At 38.3% G+C, this 22887-nt stretch overlaps 1 protein-coding gene across 4 annotated transcripts in view; it reads left to right on the top strand.

The window, feature by feature from the left end:
- Window positions 1-1452: 1452 nt before the first annotated feature.
- LOC110988836 (myosin-I heavy chain-like) overlaps window positions 1453-22887 on the top strand; it is an 80572-nt gene continuing 59137 nt past the window's right edge. For 2 of the 4 annotated variants that reach the window (XM_022252720.2, XM_022252721.2), the window contains exon 1: window positions 12640-13511. In XM_022252720.2, the coding sequence (XP_022108412.2) occupies window positions 13436-13511 (76 nt within the window). In that variant the 5' untranslated portion in view covers window positions 12640-13435. Of the gene's footprint in view, window positions 1553-2390; window positions 2591-12639; window positions 13512-22887 lie in introns of those variants that run through there. The other 2 variants (XM_022252722.2, XM_087139072.1) reach the window with 2 other exon arrangements.

Here is a 22887-nt window from a genome sequence, read left to right as displayed (position 1 = left end):
GGAACAGTTTAAGACTTAAACATTAGTAAGTCATCTAAAAGGCATTTTGGAGAATTAATGAACATGATTCAGTAAAAAGTAAGCTGTAAAATCTTATCTTGTCTTTCAAAGTTATGCCTATCAGCCTATTCTTGAGAATTTTGATTTAAGAATTAAATTGTGAGTCAAAAATAAACAAGCCATACTTTTAAATATGAATAAATAACAGTCATGTATAGAATACCATTTACCCAAAATGTTATTGTGGGGATTTTACCTGAAAGCAGCAAACTAATTCTTTCCACAAATTGAAAATTTCCATCTAAAAAAAGTTGTCCTTACATAAATGGCCCAAGGCCATGCTGGAATGTCAGGGCTCAGTTGTGACAATCGATGTGATTGAACTTGCTAGGGGAGGGCGGATAGGAAATGAATGAGCTTTGACGTTGGCTGAGTTGGCCTACTGAGACAAGCTCACTGATTGGATATTGACGGGGGAGAAAGAGCACATCGATAACTGGCTGTGCTCTCGCAACTTCAGACCAGGATGTAGTTTGTGGGCTTTGTCAGGGAGAGTGCTCTTGACTTCAGAATGTTAGAATTGCATTAGTGAAGAGAGGAAGCATTTCTCTCTTTTTACCTTTTTGTCTCATCTGCATTCCCTCAGTGTTTCAAAGCCTCATTCCTTCCACTGTTATTTTACTAGTCTTATTAAACTTTGTTTTTTCTTCTACAATCAAAATTTTTCATCTCTGGTCCAGGGCACTTTTATTATAGCCAGCTTTCCACATGTGCTTGGGAATTTCAAGGGGCATCTGTAAGTAAAAAGCAGTGACTATTTTGCACATCTTAGCCCATAGGAACCATGAGGTATCCCATAGAAACCATGAGGCATCCCAGAGGAACCACGAGGCATCCCAGAGGAACCACGAGGCATCCCATAGGAACCACGAGGCATCCCATAGGAACCATGAGGCATCCCATAGAAACCATGAGGCATCCCAGAAGAACCATGAGGCATCTCATAGGAACCATGAGGCAGGAAGATGTAGGCATTCAATGTTGATTAATTTTTCTAACATGAGTTTTTTACTTCTACGATCTTTTTTCAAACGAACAGTGTCAACAATGATTTCAATTTGTAGAAAATGTTACAGAAGATGGGCATTATCCTGTTCACATTTTCATGAGTATAAGATTTTATAGTTTGAAAAGCATAAACTTATTCATATGAGTTTCTCTGAGGAGACATTTCAATTATAATGATGAATAAACAAATTTTAGCTGGAACAGGATTTGAACCTTTGACCTTTGGAATACCATACCAATGCTCTTCCAACTGAGCTATCCAGTCAAAATCCATTTTACTTATTTTTGGCTTTTTCAACCTGCAGGAAAGCCGTTGTGTCTTGTTCTGATTTGTTTTCCATTTCTTATTTTTCTCATAATGTCAACATTTTGCCCCCTTGACAGTTTAAAGTGTTTTTCCTTCATGGATAACTACAAGGCATGGACTTTTTATGGTGTTGCATTAGAACAACATGCTTCAGGCAACCTGGCAGCTTGCAAAAAGGTGATTTAAACTCTTTGTCTCAGGGGATTTGAATCTGTCAGAGTTACTGTTGATGACTTCTTAACCAGTAGTCAATTCAGGATTTTCTGAAGGGTGGACTTGGGAAAAGCATGAAAAATTGCCCTTGCTTGAAATAGCCCCAAGGTCTACTCACCCTGGAAATGGGAAGGAAAGTAGAATAGGGGAAGGGGGGGACCAAGTCTTTATTCTTAGTATTCTAGATTGATGTGCAGCCTGTAGTTGTGGGTAGACATCCTGTACTGTCATGTTGGCCTTACCACATTGACTTGTGGGACACTACCTCTGGTTACCAATCAAAGACCCAAAATGGTCACCTGATTTCTTGCATGTACCCGGGCAAGATTGTGAGCTCAAAGGAAATGATTTAATTTCTTAATACAGAGACTTCTTTAACCATTTTGAATTGTTCCTTTCCAATCTGTAAATTTCATTTCCTCGATTCTACATTAAGGACCTTAACTTGTGAGTCAATGAACTGATCTATTCACAATTCAGCGTTAGGCATTCACATCATCTTCAGGAAATGAGCAAGAAAACCCTTTTGTGATAGAAAATCAAGCATTCGTGGTTTGTTACTAATGGAAAGAATGTAACTTTATAGAGGCAGAGATGACCATGTGTCTGTGGGGCTCCTTAGATGCTGCTGGATATTGCAAAGGGTTAATGTGCTCATGATCTACTGGTATGATTACTTTATTTCATGAAGACGTTTGAGGTCAGTGAATGTACATTAATACTGTACAATAAATATACTTGGATTTGGGATTTATTCAGTAGAGACTATTATTTCATTAGCATTTGTATTCTGTTAACGCAGGTAGGTTTGTCTCCAAGAGGAAATTTACTGTTGGTATTGGAAAATTTGAGGTGAAGCAACAAGACGTGAATGTGTGTGGATAACAACGTCGTCGCATGGCAATGGTTTTACTCTCTCACTTGACAAACTTGGTGCGCCGGCGGAATATAGAGATGGTATGCTAAGAACTTCTTGACAAGGAGGAAAACTGGAGTATAGAGGTGAGTACATTTCTGTGGTAGATTGTTGTAGGTTTAGCAAACAAGCGCCATTTTGTTAGCAGATCCACTCTGTCAGAGCAGGTATACATGCAACTTTTCCTTGAGTTACCAGGTTTTCCTGTTTATTTTTGTCTATTTTATACCTTTTGTGAATGCCAGAACAAAGTGAAACAGTTTTGAATTTCTTAAATATTTCTGAATTCCTAGTTGAAGCGGCGATGCCGGGTCAGCGACTGCCTGTATTTCTTTTTCCTGTATTTCGTAGTAATAGTGGCAACAGCTATATATCAAGAATTCAAGAATCCAATTTTGCAAGTCCTGCCTCTCTTTCAACTATAGAAGCAAGTCTCATGGGTATATGGTACATTTTTTTGCTTCATTGGAGCAAGTTTATGGGCACATCTATGGCCTCAGTGGCTCCTGAAGTAGGAAAATAAATGAACCCTCTGAAAGATAAACCCCGGCTTGAGCTGAACTGCCAGGAATCCACCCCTGCCCTCTACAGTTGTATGACGGTTGGAAAACAATTTCCTAAAATCAAACAACTTTGGAGTCCCAGGCTGTACCCGTGAGACTTGCTTCTGTTGTTGAAAGAGAGGCAGGACTTGCAAAATTGGATTTTTGAATGGATTCTGAATCAATCCGACAGAGAGCTTTTTCAAGTATTGACAGGCTTGAATTCCAAGACGAACATTTTGTGCAAAGAGTGAATACTTCTGGACTGGTTCGTCTTAAACTCTGAGAGGATTAGAGGATCCAGGAAGGCTATGCAATCTCCTCGCCGCCTTTCAGAATGGCATACAAATCCCAGCAGATTCCAACAGAACAACCTGAGCTGTTTAAATTGGAATCATTGATAACAGCTTTGAGAAACTCTGATTTCTTCAGGTTTTGTTGGACCGTTCACAAGGTTTCCTTGTCGAGTTTAATCACCCAATTATGCTTCAGGGGAGGGATTACACCTGCATAATTACACAAACACACACTGTTGGGGATGTGGAATGAGATTTCATTGGTCTTAGGGATTAACAGGAAGGGAGACCTATCTGAAGTGTATCGTTACCTTGGTGAAAGTACTTAGGCAGGGTGGTCTGTAGTGCTGAAACATGATTTATTTAAATCAAAAGCAAAAATCCTTGAAGCAAGCCAGCATGTAACTTAAGTCATCTTCCTTTGCCGAAAAAGAAATGGTTTTTATTTACAAGAAGGACTGCATACTGTAACAAGAAACATATCTGGTATACTTTTTGTGAAGATTTTTACTCATGTGGACATTCAGTTAACTTTACTGGACTGCCATTTCATTTGGTGGAGCAGGGGTTTGATTCCCAGTAGTATTTTTTACACAGTTTACACCGGTGTTGCTATGCTGTCATACATTAGAATTAACCATCATTTCAATTGCCATGAAAATGTTACAGGTCAAACTAGTAAAAGATCAAGTTAGGGGAGCGTTATTTAAATCTCTGATTAATATTTCAGACACACAGTTTTCAAATATATGTGTACACTGTTAAGACATAATCCCCAAATTGAATTCAGTCTTACTATTCCAGTGCTTGATGTTAATCACCTTTATGTATATCCAGCTTTCCTTCATAACTGTTCGCAGATACTTGCCACATTTTTCAATCACATTATAACAATGCCGATACCCATGCTGTCTTTCCTCGCTTCCCCAACCACAGTGATTGGTAGGAGATCAAACAGAGTGGTTCCCATTGTCTCCATCAGCTCAGAATGTACATGTACACTCCCATGCCACACTCCCTCGCAGACTGTAACTGTCATATTGATTAGTTGAGGTTGCCCTGAACAATGATTGTCTGGTTCCTATTCATCACAGACTGGTAAGCCCTCTTTACTGGCCCTAGTAGGGCGCCGGTCCCACAGCGCCTGACCTGATTGAAGCTCAAGGAAGTGAATCACTTGCAGTCGCAGGAGACTTTCTTATAACCTGCTAGTCTTTCTCTGTATGCATTTATTTATTTTGCCGGTTGTTGCCACCTTGCTGTCATTTGCAGAGATTCTAAGTGCAGATAAATAAAAGGTGTGCCAACAAGCCAACGGTAAATGCGTGTCTGTCTAAATGTAGTAGGTTGAAGTTATCTTACTCTCTTTGGCCTCAGGTGTTTCAGCATGTTTCTAACACAATTATTCTTGAATGACCAGAAACCAACAACAGGGTTTTAAGCAAATAAAAACAATTACTCCTTCTTCATCCTTTACAAACAGGGACTGGAAAGTATTTATCAAGAATTATCAGTTCACAAACTCTTGGGATTCTCTGTGCAGGATCCAGGCATTTTTCCAATCATTGGGGACAGGTGAACACACATATGTTTTAATTATTGTCATAATTCTAATTTCATTTGTATATATTTATTTATTGATACCAGAGCAAGGGGTGGGTTAATTGACCCCCCCTCCGAACAGTTCATTGGAGAGTGTTTTCGCTTATTTTATATATGTGTGGGGGGGGAATACCCCCAGAACTGGCGGATTGGACGTCAGCCCCACTCCCACAGTTTATGAGGGGGAAGTTGTAGAGAGATACTTGAACTACTTTCAGTTGTTTCCTCATCCCAATTTAACAGTACCATGTCCACATGAGTTTCCTGTTTTCCATGAGTTTATTAATTTAACAATGTGAAAAGAATTCTGATTTTTTTCTTTATCATGTTCCTTATCAGGGACATTTTATCATGTACAAAGTTGAAAAAATTAAAACACTCCATACACTCACTTGGTTGAAAAAAAAACATTGAAATCACAGACCCATCCTTCTTGTCCTCTTCCTGTGGGATTTGAACTGAAGTCACTAAGCAGGGAGGCAGGAAAATACCACCTCACCACTGGTATTGAGGATTTGCTCAAGAGGTGTTACACCAATTCCTCTAAAACCTCAAGTGAGCCCCACAGGGGAATCTGTTAAGTTTACTGGTGAGCTGGCAGACTATTTTCTGTTTTACATCAGACCACACAAAGTTCTCATAAAAAGCGCAGTCTTCTGGGCTTTGTTATTTACTGCCTGTCTCCCCACCATTTGTGCAGACTAAACAATACTCTGAACATTCACACTTAGCCCAATTCCTTTAGGAATTTCAAACAATTGAATCTCATCTGTTGTGTGAAAATCTCCCACAGAATCAATCAGGTTTTTTTGAATTTCGTGATACTTTAAGGGATTAGTTTTAAAGTGGTCCCCTGGGGAAAAGGTTACCATAGAAATTTCTGTGACTAAATCCGTAGGGTACACCTCATATGAAGTGAAACTCATCAGTAATAAGTATGAACACTTTCACTTTCCAAAATGTGTTACTTTATAGAAAATTAACTGGAGTATGTGCTCTGTTTTCAGCCAAAGTTCAATTTTTAATAACTTTTGTTAATTCAGTGGGGTCAGGTTATTTTGTTAATTTGAAAAGGCACCTAATATGGAAAGTAGGCCCCCTACCCATTTGTTGTAAAGTGCATCAATTGATCGTTTCCAAATTCTGGGAGTCAGTTGTACAAATCTGGGGCTTTTACCCACACTGCTGCTAACCTTTGACCCTTCCTCTTCCCTCTCCCTCAGGGTGTCTCTGTTCCCATTTCTAGAGAAACTCCCCAGAGATACTAGTTCTCCTTAGCTGTTTGGACAACATGAAACTCACACTGATTTAGAGATTGATACAGCTACTAAACCAAACAGTCTAAGATTGTGCTTTCACGTTGCAGTGATCACCCAGAATGAATTTTTTAGCTAAAATAATGCTCATTGACCCTTTTGTCATTTTCAAAATTTTACAGTTTTGTGGCAAAACTGCAGAAAACAACGAAATGGCTACCAAATCAAGTTCTTTTATTTCTTGAGTTGACCATTTTTGTTTTGCATTTCGATGGCATATCCAATTAGAGGCATGGAAGGAGAGAGAGTAGGATTCAGTTAATCTGTCTGCCTACAAACCATGGATTTGCCAGTGATGAAACCATTTTGAAATGGACAATTTGTTTTTGACCAGCTCTCTGTAGGAAAGGTCATCAGCACTGAGATTTACACACAGATGTTGAATGTGTCGAAATGTTAGCTTTGAGGAACATAAAAAAAAACCCAATATTGTTTGATTTTGTGAGTTTAAAAAGACCACCTCTGGACTTAACTTTCCTCCCACCAGGGTATCCAGTTCAAGAAATTCTGCAGGTGTGAAGCATAAGTGGGCAAATTGAAGACGGCTTCAAGCTGTTTCCAAACACACACATCCTACACTGCCACACAGCAACCTACCCTGATTGGTTTCCATATTTCTTTAGCTGTCCAAGTTTATGGAAATTATAATACAGAGTTGCAGCTGCTTTTTATTGAAAGGATACTCATAAGTCTGTTTTCACTATATAGGTTGTTGCTCATAGGTACGTATCATTCTAAATGAAAATAACATTTATGAAAACAAATAATTTTGCATTGGTTAAATCAGGAGACCTTTGCTCTGCAAAATTGTTTTGTTTACTTTGACTCTCCGAAGGGTTTTCCAGGCAGTATGGCTCTTACTGAATTCTTGAGGTAACAAAACTAGTCAAGTTACAGTCCCCTCAAAATTAAATATTTTCTTGTCTGCCGCATCACATAAAGTTTCCTGTGCAGTGTTCCACCTGGCTCTTGAAAGCTTGAACTCCAGTGACCCTGTCCCAACAAAACATCACTCGGAACACAGAGGAGGTCCAGAAGGTTGTGTGCGGATGTTTGAAGTTCCTTTTTTATTGCTGTTTTATTGCCAGTTTATTTCTTTGATCTGCTTCAAAAGCTGTTTGCTGTTTTGCCATTTTGATCTTCGATTAAATATTGTCGGAGGAAAAAGATGACAATTTAGTCAGAAATGTCTTATTTCAGGATATAGTTGGACTGCTACAGGAAGAATTCATGAGGCCAAACTGATCAAATTGATTGACAGTTAATACTGAGGATATCATCTCTTAGTCACTGGTGTTCATTCATCATGCAGTGGCCCCATGTGTGGGTAAAATAAATGCTTTTATAGCTGTGATTATTTGCTTGAAACCTCCAGCCGGTCTCTTAACAAAAATAAGAAAAAGGGTGAACTTTGAAGTATTAGTATGAGTTTTAAAGTCCTGAATTTATGCAAATTTCAGCTTTTTATAGTTAAAACAAGAATTTTTCTGTTGATCCACAAAGACTTCAGATATGTGCTCACTGAATTAGCCTTTTGCGAATGAAATCTGGAACACAGTTCTTTAAATTGATGTGAACATAAACATAACATGAATTTTCCATACTAAATTGCTATACCTCGTGATTCGGGGCAAGCTTTTACTTAATTACATAAGAGACATCTTGCACCAATACACTGTTTTCATTGGATAAGAAGGGCACAAAGGAACTAGTCAATTCCAGAGATGGTTGCTATGCAAAAGTTTGCCCCAAATCACGAGGCATAGCAACAGTGTCTTTAGTCTGGGGAATTCAAAATGATCTGTCTATGTGTAATCAGTATACCAGATTTTATTTAAATTTAACTCCCAAAAAGCTTTTTGGATGAAAGGGACAATATTTGGTATTTCTCTCGTCATAAGAGGCTTGAACCTCTGTTTTTTAACCACTAGTTTTTTGTCAAATACATTTCAAATATTTCCCTCTAGTTTCCGTCTTTTCCTTCAGTTTCCCCAATCTTTCCCCTTCATTTCCCTGATTTTTATTTCTGGATGAATGTCTTTCTTTAGGAAACAAATACATGTTAATGTGATTCAAAGGTCTGATTATATTCAACAACATGTACTTTCTCTGTGGGAGATGGTATTAGTTTTCTACCAGGAGCCTAACTCAAATTGTGCAAGATTTAGTTACATCCGTAGATACCAGAGGAAGGGTGTTTCTTTTTTTTCACAACTTTGCCTTTGTGGATAGCCTTAAAAGAGGTTGCCATGTAAATGTCATTTAAATAAGTCAGGGGATTTAGGGCTTACTTGTTAGAGTCTTCTTCAGATTTATCAATCTGTTTGCCCAGTGGTTGAGGCTTTGGTGCAGATATGTGTGTATGTGCTTTCAATTTACATTTATTAGCAAATATCCTTTTATAATCGAGCTCGGCAGAGGGTTAAATATGACAAAGTGTTACTTTATTAAATGTCTAAGTGTAGACTAACTTTTGCATTTGAAACAAGGTTCCCATTAACAATTCTTTAGAAATTCTGAAGCACATTTTAAGTTGAGATATGAAATGGATCTGATCTTGTTCCCTGTTTCAGTCAGAATTGTTCTGCATTGATCTTTTGATTGCTTTAACAAGATCATGTAGAAGAACCCATGCAGGCTTTTGTATAATAATCATGTTAAAAGTATTGTGTACTTTATTGTCTTAAAAAAAAAAACCCTAAATTCTACAAATCATCAGATTTCATTAACCATTTTCTAGGGGCCATGAGGGCACACCATAGCGGTACATCAACCTCCTGATTTGCACTTCAAGTGCTGGTCGAAAATAAAAGAAATACCCAAAATATGACCTCTGTGTAAGCAAACACCGTTGACCCCCTGGGGTGAGATTTGGGCACCTATTTTAGCAATTTCGGAAGCCTTTGTGTTTGGAATGTAATTAAGCAGCAGGAGGTGGGACTAGGATCTGAATGGACAGCCTTGACTATTACTGCTCTTTGTACAATGACTTCTACCTGCGCCAGTCCAAACTCAAAGTTAACTCTGCCGCTTTTTGAACAAGCTTTTAAAGTTCCTTGCACTATTTTGTGTCATAAAACCAGGGATTTTAATCGGATGTGTTTAAATAGGATTATAAGTGGACTACGTCATGGTGCATTACTTGTGAAACCTGTTTCCAATTCCAAAATTAAAACGTTACGTGCTAGTTTAATTTTGACAAAGAACACGCATCAACAGTTTGAGGATTTAGCCTACTCAGTCTGAAAGTGATTTCTTTTTATTCACTTTCATGTTTCGAGGCAAATCCTGTGAAGCCATTGAGGATCAGTCATTTTCACCTTGAGGTGAAAATGTGGATCATCTTAATGAGATGAACTTCCCAAATGAGCATCTTCTTGATCCAAAGAAATCACGTTTTCAACTGTGATCCCATTAAATCCCCCCCCAGGAGTGCCAGTATCTATTTGAACTAATCAGTATGTGTTCTTGACTAAGTCAGTTGGTCTGAATAGCCATGGGGGCCAATTTCATAGAGCTGCTTTAGCACAAAATTTGCTTAAGCGTGAAAAACCTTGCTTAAAAAAACTAAAGGTTTCCAGCTCAAACTCTATATGATTGTCATGCTAACCAAAAGACAACTAAATACGATCCCAAAACAATCTACATCACATGGAGTTTTGGCTGGTTACCTAATTTATCAAGCAAGTTTTTCTTGTGCTTGAGCAAATGTTGTGCTTAAGCAGCTCTGGTTTGGGCAGTAGTAGCTATTTTGACTCCAAATCTGAGCATGGATGTCACCAGGAGTTTTACAGGGGGGATGGAGAGGGAATCACTTTTTTCAGGGGGATCATTTCAGGGGTAAAAAATGGTAAGCAATTTGTCGCTGGAGGGGTCCATTTTGGGGTTTTATCCAGCAAAGTAGTGATTTTCATCCTCTTTCAGCTCTTTTTTCATTTCCTTTGCTTTTTCCAACCCTCTTTTTGTCTTCATTCTTGTTCGATTTTTTTCCTGGGAATTCAAGCCCCCCCCATGCGCACGAATCGGAGATTTTGCTGACATTGGAACATAGGGCATGTGATTCCCAACTCTAAAAGCAGTGGAACCGTTGGGAATGAAAAGGCTGTATTTATTAGGCCCCAAGCACTCTACAAGGGGAGTAAGGATGAGGCTGACCTCAGGAGTTATTCCATTACAACAATGAAAACTGACAACCAAGATGATGTGATCCTGCATCATCTGTTGATTATTCAGTTTTGAATAGCTTGCACCACTTGTGCATAATTTCTAGACGTTCTTGATGTTGACTTGCTTATCAAAAATAAAAAGCATTGAATTGCTTTGGCCCATCTTCAAGCTTTAATCCTAGATAAATAAGTGTTGATGTACGTGTACCAATTAAAAGCCTTTGAACTTGGCCAGGAGGTATTGAGCCCTGTACTCAGTCAAGTTTGATAAATGTACCAGACCTTGACATCTGTATGATCCTTTTTTCTTCCAAACCTAGTGCATTTTCTACCTGACTTGATGCCCCTGGTGGTCCTGTGTAGTATAATTGTGATGACGCACCGTAAATTGGCCTTGCATGATGACCTTAGATCTTGTAATTTGCATTCAGGTCACACATTTGGTTATTAGCACACACAAGGCTTGCATTACAATGCATTACAATGACATAACTAAGGCTTCCCAGAATCTTTTGGGTCTATACAGTGGAGTGGCTTTCCCAGATCTTTTGAGACCAGAAGAGGTGTGATTTGGATACATCTTTAGGTCTGCTGTAATTTTTACTAAATGTAAAGTAGTGCCTTACTGGTGTCATGTTTTAATTTTAGTTTTGATCAAACGTGTAATCAGTGCTTTGATTTAATTGGACTTGATTGTGATTTTGATTTAATAATATTGGAACTTGTTTTACATTTTTTGGCATTCTGTGATCAGGTGTTAATATAAGGGGACATATACATGTACATGCAAGTCTTAGCCACATGTATTTAACTTCCAGAGATCAATGGCCTCCGAAAAAGAATCCGAATCCCCACTTCTTTAAATGTTGGTATAGGAAATTTAGGTTTGTGTAATTAGCTTAAATGGGTCAGACATAGGGGGGTTGTTCAGGTACCACTTCCGTCCCCTATGTCTTCCCTATACATGTACCGGTAGTCCTCCAATTTGCATGATAAGTCAATTTCCTCTTGAGTTTTCTCCTCCTAAAATCTCTTAGTCTCAAAGTGTATTCAGAAATATTTCATGTTTATTTGTGCTCAAGTTCATTTGTCTATAATTAATGCGATTTGTTTATTCTGGATCTATGTCACCGATCTGTTGGGGCTAGTCACCTCATGTATCTCAAGGTTTCTCTGTCACTGATAATTTTTGGAGTCATTCTTGACCAATCATTCTACTATGTGAAGTATGCAAGCGTGTTGACGATGAACACATTGTATGCATTGCCTCATCATGTATCGATTGATTGATGAGAAAATGTTAATGTATGCTGTGGAAAAATAAATCTTGTGATCAAAATTCTCAGTCATTAAATGTCAAATTCATAATATCCATTAACGTGAGTGATGCCAGGTAATTTATGCCAATGTCTTCATCTTCAGATTCTATCAATCTTATAGAATCATAATACTGCATCCTGTGAAAATACCAAGTGCACATATTTTGTCAAATTACTAATCAACCCTGATGTGGATGATTTCATATTTTGTGTACTTGTGAAAATATTCACCGTAAGGAGTTTTTCAAGAATACATACATGAACATGTACACATATACCACTTCTATTGTTACACCTTTAGCCCAATTGCTTTAGAATACCGCATTGAAAATATCAATTTATTTTCTTCAACGATGCATCAGATGTGATGCATACTTCAGCTTGTAAACATTGCAGTTTACCGTCTTCAGTGTCTTTGTGTGTCATCCTTGGTGACAATCAAAACAAATAAACTGGATCCAAATGTCTGAAATGGTGCCCTTCGAATTTGGAACATATAAGTTTCAAAACCTGGAGGTGAAGTTTCAATATGCATGAGTATCCTGGAAGGCTGGATGGACTGACTACACAAGTGATGAGACACTCATTGAATCAGGAAGTACTTAAAGATTCATCATCACCAAAGCGTGGCCTTGAGATCATGTATCAATTCCACAAGAGCTTTGTGATTCCAGATTTGGAGGGATTAATCCCACATCCACACCCCCATAGCCACTGATTTCCCCATTCAAGGGATTAACACAGGATGCAAACATCTGGTTAATCCCATTGTCCGGTGTGCATGCCAGTCACTACCATTCATTGGCTGCTTATGAGTCACCCCTGCCAGAATAATGGGAACTTCCAACCACTCAGGTGTTTTTAGTGCCTGTGTGGCGAATGCAGGCTGTCAGTGTACAGTGAATGGTCCAAGGCAGAGCATGTGATTGTGCTGGGGTGGCCGAATTACTGTTTCTTTTGTGGGATTTATGAAGTCCGGAGTCTGCTCACGTGCGGAGAGTTTCCTTTAGTTTGTGAGAGGCTTCAAGTTGTGCTTCAGGCACCAACTCCTCCGTGTTTACATTGAAAACTACTGATGTGGATTCAGTGAGATGCCCTGACAACTTGGAGTCTTTATAAAAGAGAAGAAGCGGCTTTGATTGACTGCTGCAGCACCCTCACTGATGGAGGAGTAAGATTCGGAGAAGAGTAAAATTGAAGGCTTTTGAGAGGAGAATGTGGCTGGGCTTGCCAAGCTCTGTGTGGGCCAGGATTGGAAATGTGTCAACCTTGCTAGTGCAGGACTGCTTTGGTTTTAAAGTGCGTGCTTTAGCTAATTGAATCCCAGTAACTGCCTTCTGTGGAGTTCTTTGATGATCATTTCTGGGATACTGCATTCTTTCCTAGGCAGTAGTTAATGATGTTGATTTAAGAAGTACTTCCATGAGGGCCAAGGAATCATCATCCAGTCTACATATTTTGGGACAAATTGAAATAGAATGAATATCTGTAACATCTGAGATTTTGATGACCTGATTTTGCATCAGAAGACAACTGGACAGTTCTTCTGAAACTTCAACATTTCAGTGAGTCAAGTTTGATCGCTGTTTGGTCTATATTGTCTGGAATTACCACTGAAGAGCTGATGCATTTGAAGGAATTGTAAGAAAAGGTTTCAAGGAGGAAATTGAAGGGCTGTCCAGGAGACAAGATGAGTGTAGCCAACTCGTTTCTTTTGGATAGATACTTGGAGGAGCTGAGACACAACATGGGCAACAGCAGCAAAGGTAAAATAAAACAGAAAGATTGGTTTCTCAACATCAGGCTCTCATGCCCTGAAATCGTTTTTGTTCTCTATGCAGCTTTAGGTGTGGCCAGGATAACTTGATGTAAGAAGGAACTCCTTGGCAATATTAGCTAACTGCATTAGTACACTGATTCATAAATATTTCTCAGTTTATGAAGAGAATTGTCTGGACATGAGCCCACTCTCGTCTGAGTTCATGGATTTTCTCTACATATCACTGGTTTACATTGGATAGATTTCCCCCTTTTTTTAGAGATAAATATACAAGTATGTATAACTTCTTGTTTACTTGTTTAAAACCGAGATCTTCTAGAATCGCATATTTGTGACTCGTATTTTGCCTTGAGTTTTCCTCACCTTAACACAGTTCCCTTATTTATTTTCTTGATCATTTTGTTGGCAGTGTCTTAACATTTGAGTTAAGATTTTTCAAGAGGAAAGTTCAAGTGAAATTTTTTTTCAGAGTGAGTCAATTCTATAAAACTACTTTTTCTTTTGATAGGGGGTGCAAATGTATAAGTTTGCACATATTCAATCTCAGCCGTAGTTTTTTTTTCAGAAACCTTCATGAATCTCTCAAGGTTCCCAAATGCAGCAAAATCCTGTACAGGAAAGGAGATGCACATTGTTAAGTACAAACACAAACCCATTGTCATGTGGCATGTCCACTGACTGAATCTTTGGGAGAAATCACCCCAACTCAGAACTTGGATTGTAGAGGATTTAGGATGGTTAGCCATTGAAATACATTCCTGCTTACTCCCAATAGACTTGAAACAAATCCCCCTAAGCATAATTCCACTGTGCTAATTGCTTTAGATAGAATTATAAAGATTTGTGAAATAAATGGTATAGTTAAAACTTGTAACTCACTTATTTAGAAAAAGCTGCCTGTCCTGAACAACTTTAGCCTGTGCTTAGGACAGGTGGCAGGCTAGAGTTTGTGATGGCCACACAGCATGAACGCCATATCATCAGACATATGGGAACTAATTAATCCAACATCTTTGGAGATTCATGCAGATCCCTATGAGGCGGCTCAAATAATGAGTCAATACTACCATCCTATATGCGTGGTTGTTATGTAATAATTATTGATTTGCACTTGTTGTATACTAAGTGAAGTCAGTGATGTACATGTACTTTAACCCTACACGCACATGTACATGTGTGGTCGTGTGTGTCTGAGTGATTTGTCTTTGAGAGGTTGATTGCAGAATATGAAAAATACAGAAAAATATAATCAAAATAACATAATGTACTTAACAATGTTAATAATCTGTTTTATATTTATCTGATAGGTTTGTCAAAAATTCATGCTGAAGTTCATTGCAGTAGAAACAATTTATAAGCAAAATAAAACCAAAAAGGATGTCATTGTCTAATGTTCAACTTCAACATCAAAACAGAAAGTAATTGACAATTCTGTTGAAACTACCATAAAAATAAATTGTTATTGATAAGATAGTTATGAATGCAGTGAGATCTTGGGAATAAGTCTTCATCAAAATGATTGCTTGACCAGAAAGTTCTCCACAAGAATATTTCTTTGGATATTCAATAGATGTCCCAAGAACTAAACCATTTTGGGCAAAGACTTTTTTCTCTGGCTGTGATAAGTCATGAGTCGTGAGTCACGACTCTGTCCTCACCCCATGGCACAATTTCTGGCAGATTCTCTCCCTGATGGCCGGTCAGTCCTGCACTCCTTCACCCTGTCTAGAATTGGATTGACCCAGTCATGGATGAAAAACGAAGACTGAACATAGATGAAGCCTCCAAGAACTAATCGTGATTATTTCAACTGAATTGTTGCAGTTCTGTACCCTTGACATTTTGCTTGCATGATGGCCACAATATTTTACTGTGCAAAGTCTCCCCTTTTCAAAGGTTAAGCTACTGTAAATGTTTTATTCCATTTGTTTCTTCGGATATATCATTAATTGTATTTATTATTTGTCGCACATTTTGGAAAGAGACCCTCTAAATTCACCTGAACCAATAGTTTGCATATTCTTTGTAATTTGGACATGTATCAGACGTCATCCAAATCAGCCTGGGACCGCGAAAGGGAATTTTTTGTGGGCGGGGAAACACAGGAATTGGGATAAACATAAAATTTATGCTGTTTTTGAAATGGCTTCGTATTTATTGTTATTTTGAAATGCTTCACGTGAACTAAATGTTTTCTATTTCTGTAACCCTATAAAATAGAAATTATTTGTGGTTGGAAATTTCAGTGCCAAATTTACAAAACACATCAAAATTATGTGTGCTGAATTTTGCTGGTGGGTGGGGTTAAACTTGACAGGAAAAAAAAAACACACACAGAAAAATGAGAGAATAATGTTTAGGTACAATTCAGAAGCTTCTAGTTAGGAAACCTTTTGACATCTCAATAACACTTCCCTTCTCAAAAAAAAGAGCACCCTGTTCATTATTTACTCGATCTCTGCTCTTCTTATCCAACCCTGATGTTTGTTTCACCACTTTTTCTGTCCTTTCTCCTGTCACAACATTCCAGTTAAGACCATTGCAGACTTAGTGTGATTTATGTCACCTCTGACTGTTTGAGTTTTCTGTCTGGCCCCTCCATAAATTGACTTGACCCAGGGTTAGACATAAAACTGAAGGGAAATTGAGGTTAAATGGCGATATTTGGCTGGACCCAAGAGCTTACAAACTACAGGATAATTTTGATGTCTTTCTTTTCTCAAAATTGTTTCCCTTTCAAAAGTGTAGTTTCTAGTTCATGTTTTTGTGATTTGAATTTAAGTGATTGCTTTTATGATTTCAATGGCATACATTGAATTGTGCTTTTTCCCCTTATTAAGCCAACTGAGTCTTAACCAGCTTTAAACGTGTAGATTTGATTTTTCAAGCTGTTCCCTGAATGTGAACAAATGTCACCCTTCTGTGACATTAAACTTACTGAGAAATAAGATGAAAATCCTGCTTTAGATTTGAGCTGAAGTCACAGTGGTTTTACATTTCCGATCGTCAGTGGTCAATTTAATTGTAATTGTTCACTGCTACATTTGCCTTTTGCTTTTCACAACTGGACTTTGTACCCTTGTTCTTTGAGCTAGTTGACACCCTGCAAGCATCTATCAGATTTACTCCAAGCAGCAAGAGGTTTGTTTGCCCAGTTTCTGGGCTATCCCTCTAGCTGCTAGGCAAGCAGGGATGTAGCCATGTAGACCTGTGTGTATTAACCCAGCAATCCTTACTGATCTCCTGTCGGCTTGCTTTGACTGTGAGGGGCGGGTGTGTTTACCCACCTCCCCCCCAAGATCTGATACAAAAGAGACCATATCTGTAGAAGCTTTCCGCTGTTTTGTATGCAGGTGCTTGCCAACACACTTAATAATCTTTGTCCACACACTGTACATACCTCCACCTAAGTAACAGTGATCATTGCCTGTCACATGTTGGGAGCCAACAACACATTCTATTCAAGAGAAGCTGTTGCCTGTATCACTAATGGTCCGCTACACACTGTAGTATGCATTTGCAGGAAGTCACAAAATTAAAGTAAGATTATGTGGGAAAAATTTAAACAGCCAATCCCCAAAGAAGTTGTGATTTTGGGGCCCTGTGCTTGGGATAGTTTATCCTCTAGAAGCCTTTTAAATCATTTTACATTTCAGAACTGTGTGTTTATTTTGGTTCCTTCTTTGCAGAAAAAATTGTAAATTATTTTTTGAATTTCTCACTTTAAAAGTAAGAATAATTTAAAATAAGGGAATAAATTATGTACTTGGCTGGTGTGCATTTAAGACCAGCTCAGGAGAATGGACGCGACTAATGCCTAAGCCGCAGGTGAGGGCTTTATCAGCATTTGTTCTCCTGAATAAGGTCTTAAATGTTAGTTTAAGACTGGCCAAGCACATATTTATTCCCATTCATGAATACCCTTTTATTCAGAGATTCAAAAGAAGTCAACATATGATGGATTTTTTCTTTTCATTTTCTGGAACACCCCCATTCATTTTATGGTATAGTCCTTTTGAAAATTGTCCAATAGAATTGCCTTCAATGAAGTTGGCGTGCGCGTGGCATGTAGCGTGCACACAGACTCCTGACCAATCAGACCCGATTAAACTGTCCCGTATCCAGGTGCCAGCACGGGATTTACGCAGCGGACATTATCACTTCTCAGCGGGCATTATCAAATGTTAATACACAGTCAAGTGATGCATTTCAACCAATACAAATAGAAAAACTGTGTGAAGTATCTCTGGATGAGGTCCATCTGAAAATATGTCAACCTGAATTGGAACCTGCCCTTTGACTATTTTTTCCTTTGCCTGTTTTGTTAAAATCACAGATTGCCTTAATCCTTGCAAACCGACTGCGGAAGCTTGTTTCTTGTCCAAAACCTCTCACATTCCAAAGTAAAACCCCACAATGAATAGTCAACTTTCCTGACTTTCATATCCCAGCAGCATCTCAGTTACCATTGTTGCTGGTTGTGCACAAACCTTGCTCTAAAAGTTCAGCTCTTGAGAAGACTTGGTTTTGCAGCTTTTATTGCTGTTGCATAGGCAAGTCTTTTGTACATGCACCACTGTGGAATGTGGTTGGACATTGCTTGAATAGTGCAAGTGAGATCACCACTCACTTCTCTTTTTGACTCTCTGATCATTGTAAATTCTCTTTCCAAACAACATAAGTTGTAATGAAATACAACCCAATAGCAGGAAAACAACTAGCGTAAACATAGTGAACTTGGTGTTCATTTGGGGGAAAAACAGTTGGTACACATAATTTTTGTCTGGCTTTTTGAAATCACTGTACGTTGTGCTCTGCCATGGTACTAGTTCTACTGATAGGAGAACATTTTAGCTTGGCACCATCACTTTTTTGTGGTGTGTGTTGTGCCTGTGTACTTTGCTTAAGTTAAAAACAACCATCTCCTGTCAAACAGCAGTCAAATCAAGAGTATCCTGGGTCTTTGCTAGGTGCTTTGCTCTGAAATCATGCTTACTGTTTACAACCAGAGACAAAAACAACCTCAAGAAAGCTTGTCTAGGTACAGTACATAGGTGTAGTTTAACCATCCTGGCATGCATTCATCAAGGTTAAGGTCAACTTAAACTACATGTACATGTATGTGTATACTTAAGCTTATTTCTGAATAAACTTGTTCAGTCACCTTGCAAAAGCATGTTCTTTTCAAGCCTGCCTCATTTGAACTCTGTGTGAGGACATCCGCTGAGGTCATTAACTCTATCAATTTGAGAAAACATCTGAACACATATTTTCCCCACAAATTAGTGCCCAGGTGCATTTTCTTACACAAAAACTTGAACGTTCAGTCAAAATTTGTTTGCTCAGACTTTGCACACTCATGTCAGAGATGCAACTTATAAATACTACCTTCCTCAGAAAGTCTGAATGAACCCATTTTTAAAAGGCAACTTTTGAAATGACAGAGAACCTACAGATGATGTGTTGCTCACTCATAAACCCACTTCAAAGCTTCCCTTAGGCTATCCACCTGCATGCATGTATTTTACAACGAAAAAGGAATATTCGTTTGCAGGTACAAAATATTGACCTGGGTACTTGGAGCCACAAGGACAGATCCCAGTGGAAATTTCTTTCCTTCACAGAGCTCAGAGAGGGTCATCTTTTGTTCGTTAGGCATCGTAATCTACCGTCAGCCATTAAGTCTCGGCCGCCTAATGGACTCTGAATCCTCTCCTGTCTCAGGTTCTGATGAAGGAAGACAAAAATCAATGCTCCTTGTATGGCAGGGGAGAAATTTTACCTTCACTCGGGAAATCTTCTAGTTAACCCACAAAAGTCTTGTAAGCAATTTGATAATTGAAAGGAGACACATGCTGTTTTCTGATTTGAAACTATGCTTTTTGAAAAGAGGAGAAAAGTGCACATAATTAGCAGAAACAAGTATTTCTTTTTGTTTTGGAATATTTACACAAAACATACATCAAATGATCAAAACTTGACAACATGAGGAAAACACAGCATGCATGTGTGGAGTATACATGTACGTGTAGTTAAAAATCTCTTTACAAAAGATACATAAATATTGACATTATCAATATCAAATTATATCCCATGAACTAAACCCTCCTCTTCCAGTTCCTTCAAAATCCATCAAGGGATTCTTGATGGATATTGCAGGATCTAAGAAATAGGGCCCACTCATTTCCTACGGTAACTTGGCAATAATATTGCTGGAAGAAGGTTTTGTTTAATATGAGGTTCGGATGCCTCACTCTCAGTAATTCTAGAGGATTGAGGATGGTTCGGATTCTGATGTGTGAAATACCATGCCGACAGAACAGTGACGGTAACAAATTGTTCACAAAATTACGTATTTCTGTAGCTATCCTTAACAGTCCCAAATTGTCCAATTTCAATATGATTTTACGTACACCCTAGGGGATAGGGTGAAGAAAATGTCCTCTACTTTGAAAACATTCGAGTGCAGTTGATTTGCACAGTATCACGAATTTGCCGTGCACTGATTGTTCCACAAAGTTTCTTTGGGCAAAAACTTTGAGGGATTTAGAAATATAAGGCTGAACCAAAACTGTCAAAGTGAACGATTTTATTCCTCACTTAGAAAAGATTAGAATCACGTCCTTCTGTTCAGGCCTCATTTTTAAGACTGCAAATCACCTTACCGGTAGTTTAACATTAAAAAAAAAAAGTCAGTTTTCATAAGAGATTGTCATAAATTCTGCCCAGGCACAATTCTCTTGGAGATTGCTTGTACTTGTCCTTGAGTCAACTGTGATCTTCACATGAAACACAAAGCCAGTGCAATAACAAACCTGTTTAGCTTGGACTGCCTTGTGTTTTTATGGTTCCTTTGAGGATGCATAATAGTTGGCAGCGATGGCGATGGCATTTTCCATGACTCAAATTTACATTGAAATTGGTTTTGAATAGGAGAGTTGTCCTTTTATTTGTAAAGTGTATCATTCTTGTCCTTAAAGTACAGTGTAAAACACCGAGCTGTGAGCACTCACTTTCACGAGGTCATGGTTGCCATTGAGGGGTTTCACATTAGCGCCGTCTGTGCATATCCACAGTATCTATGCAGTATCTGGTTTGTAGTGTGACACCACTTCAGTTTAAACTACGCCCACTGCACATGCAGATACACGACCTTCGCAGGTACGTTAGTTCATGGTAAATTGCCGTTATTTTTTCTTTTGATTTTACATATTGAGTCATCCTGAAAGACATTAAGAATTGAAGCTGACACATACAGCCTCGTTTTCAAATGCGGAAGTGCGCAGATCGACGCTAAAAGCGTCGTATTGGGATCCCCCTATTGTGATACAATAGGTCATGTATTACATCATCTGTTATTGCCCAGCTTGGTGAATATTTGGTTCACTGTATAATTATCGAAAGTGGATTTGAGATCTTGCCAGGCCACTTCATTATTTGTAATTCTTAAGTTTTAGGATCAGTCACATCAAGTTGTTTGTGAACTTTGAGAGATAGCCATTTCAGAATCAACATTATTTCCTGTAACACACCTGAATGCATATTCCTTGGATCTATGAATAAAGCTGCAGGTGTTTTATCTAGTTTCCTTACATGTAGGTATGTATTGTGCAAACTGCCCATTCTTGTAATCTTGAGCACGCACATGTACAGTACCAGGCTATGATGTTATTTACCTGATGAACAGAATGAAAATTAGTTTCCTACCGATTTGAGGTAAACATCCCATCGAAACTGAAAACAGTTACCAACAAGAATTGAAGAATTTTTTATTTGGCCTCTTCCAGAGGGCAATAAATATCCTAACCAAATCAACTATTTGGCTTTCCTGCTTGCCACAAAGTACAAACACCCTTGCCTCCCCTTCTTTATCTCTCAACACCTCCCTGATTTTCAACCATGTCCCAGGTTCAGAGACCCTTTAGAGACCCCTTTGAAATCTCAGAGTCCCACCAGTATCTGTTGTTCAGAAGCATCAATCAGCTGAAATTTGATATACCAATGTCAGATTTGTAATTTTTTTTGAGGGGGATGATACTTCAATATTTTTGTATATATAACTTGTGTGGTTATTATTTTTACCATTTTTTTATGGCTACTATTTTCCCCTCTCAACAGATGCTTTGTTAATTTTTTTTTCAAAATTTAATTATCCTTGAGAATGTGTCAGTGAATCAGTGTAGTTACTGGTTTTGTTGAAATGTATCATGCCAAAGAAAAAACTGAACGATACGTGTAGGATAAATGGATGCATACAGGTTGACTGTTCTAGACTTCTTTCATCAATCTGATTTCATATTGGTACTGACTACATAATCACTGTTCTGATGTGTATTATATTGAACCTTTCTGATCAGGTATTGGTGTTTTAAAGTGGGAATGGTTCCTGATTTTCGGGAGGGTTGCATGGGTAATTCAGCAACAGTACTGTGCATTGCATTGCTTTTTTGTGTCACAGCAATTGCCATTAAAGAAACATCTCAGGAATTGGTTGGTAGCCTGAAACTGAGAGGCTATGGAAATTGTTTCTTTCATTGTAACAAAATCCTGACAAGTGTTTTTCCAATTTAATATGTTCGTGTGTTATACATGTGCATGTATATTGGCTATGCCTGAAGCAAATAATTATTTGTGAGGTCATTCCAACATCTAATTTCATAGCTTGGAACCCAATACCATGTAATACACTGTAGATTTGAATATTAGATGTTGCTCTTGTGCAACAGAGATAAAAACGGTTTGTAAAACATGGACTACCAAAAAAACCAAAAAAACAAACAAAACCAGTGTGAAGTAAAAAAAAAAGATAAATGTGCCAGGGTTATCAGTCTACTCAGTGACTACGCATGGTTTGCTTGCTGTCCAGTGCTAACATCTTCTTGACTGGCAGACATCACCATTTTTTCCCCTGAGGATAAATGGCCCACTGCTTGGAAATCTGTGATCATAGTTACAAAAAAACAAATCCTTGCAAATCCTTGTTGTAACTGTTGCCTTCTGGCCATTCAGAATTAACTCAATATTTAGATACAAATAGACGATTATGCAAACTACTTCGAGCTAGTCTGAAGAAGTCTCTTTTTTTGTGCAGGAAAGAGGATTACATCTGATTGAAGTTACCAGAGTTGAATTTTCAAGGCTAGCATTGCATTGTGTCAGTTGTCCATAGTTCAGTCAGCATTTTGTTCCTGGAATACTTAGGGTAACTACGTAAGTTTAGGGTTGAATTGGTTTTTAATTCCAGGATTACTGGCTGATCTGTGAATGCAAGTGTCGAGGATTAACCTGTTGTGTTTTGGTAACAAATGTTTCTGGAGTCTACTGACCACATCATCTGGAGATGAGCCATTCTATATAATTCT

The sequence above is a fragment of the Acanthaster planci genome, linkage group LG07, assembly GCF_054643075.1.
Source record: "Acanthaster planci isolate LZ-2023a linkage group LG07, COTS_SCS, whole genome shotgun sequence".
Lineage (NCBI taxonomy): Eukaryota > Metazoa > Echinodermata > Asteroidea > Valvatida > Acanthasteridae > Acanthaster > Acanthaster planci.
Note: the sequence above shows the minus strand (reverse complement) of the source record. Positions and strands in the feature narration are given on the sequence as shown.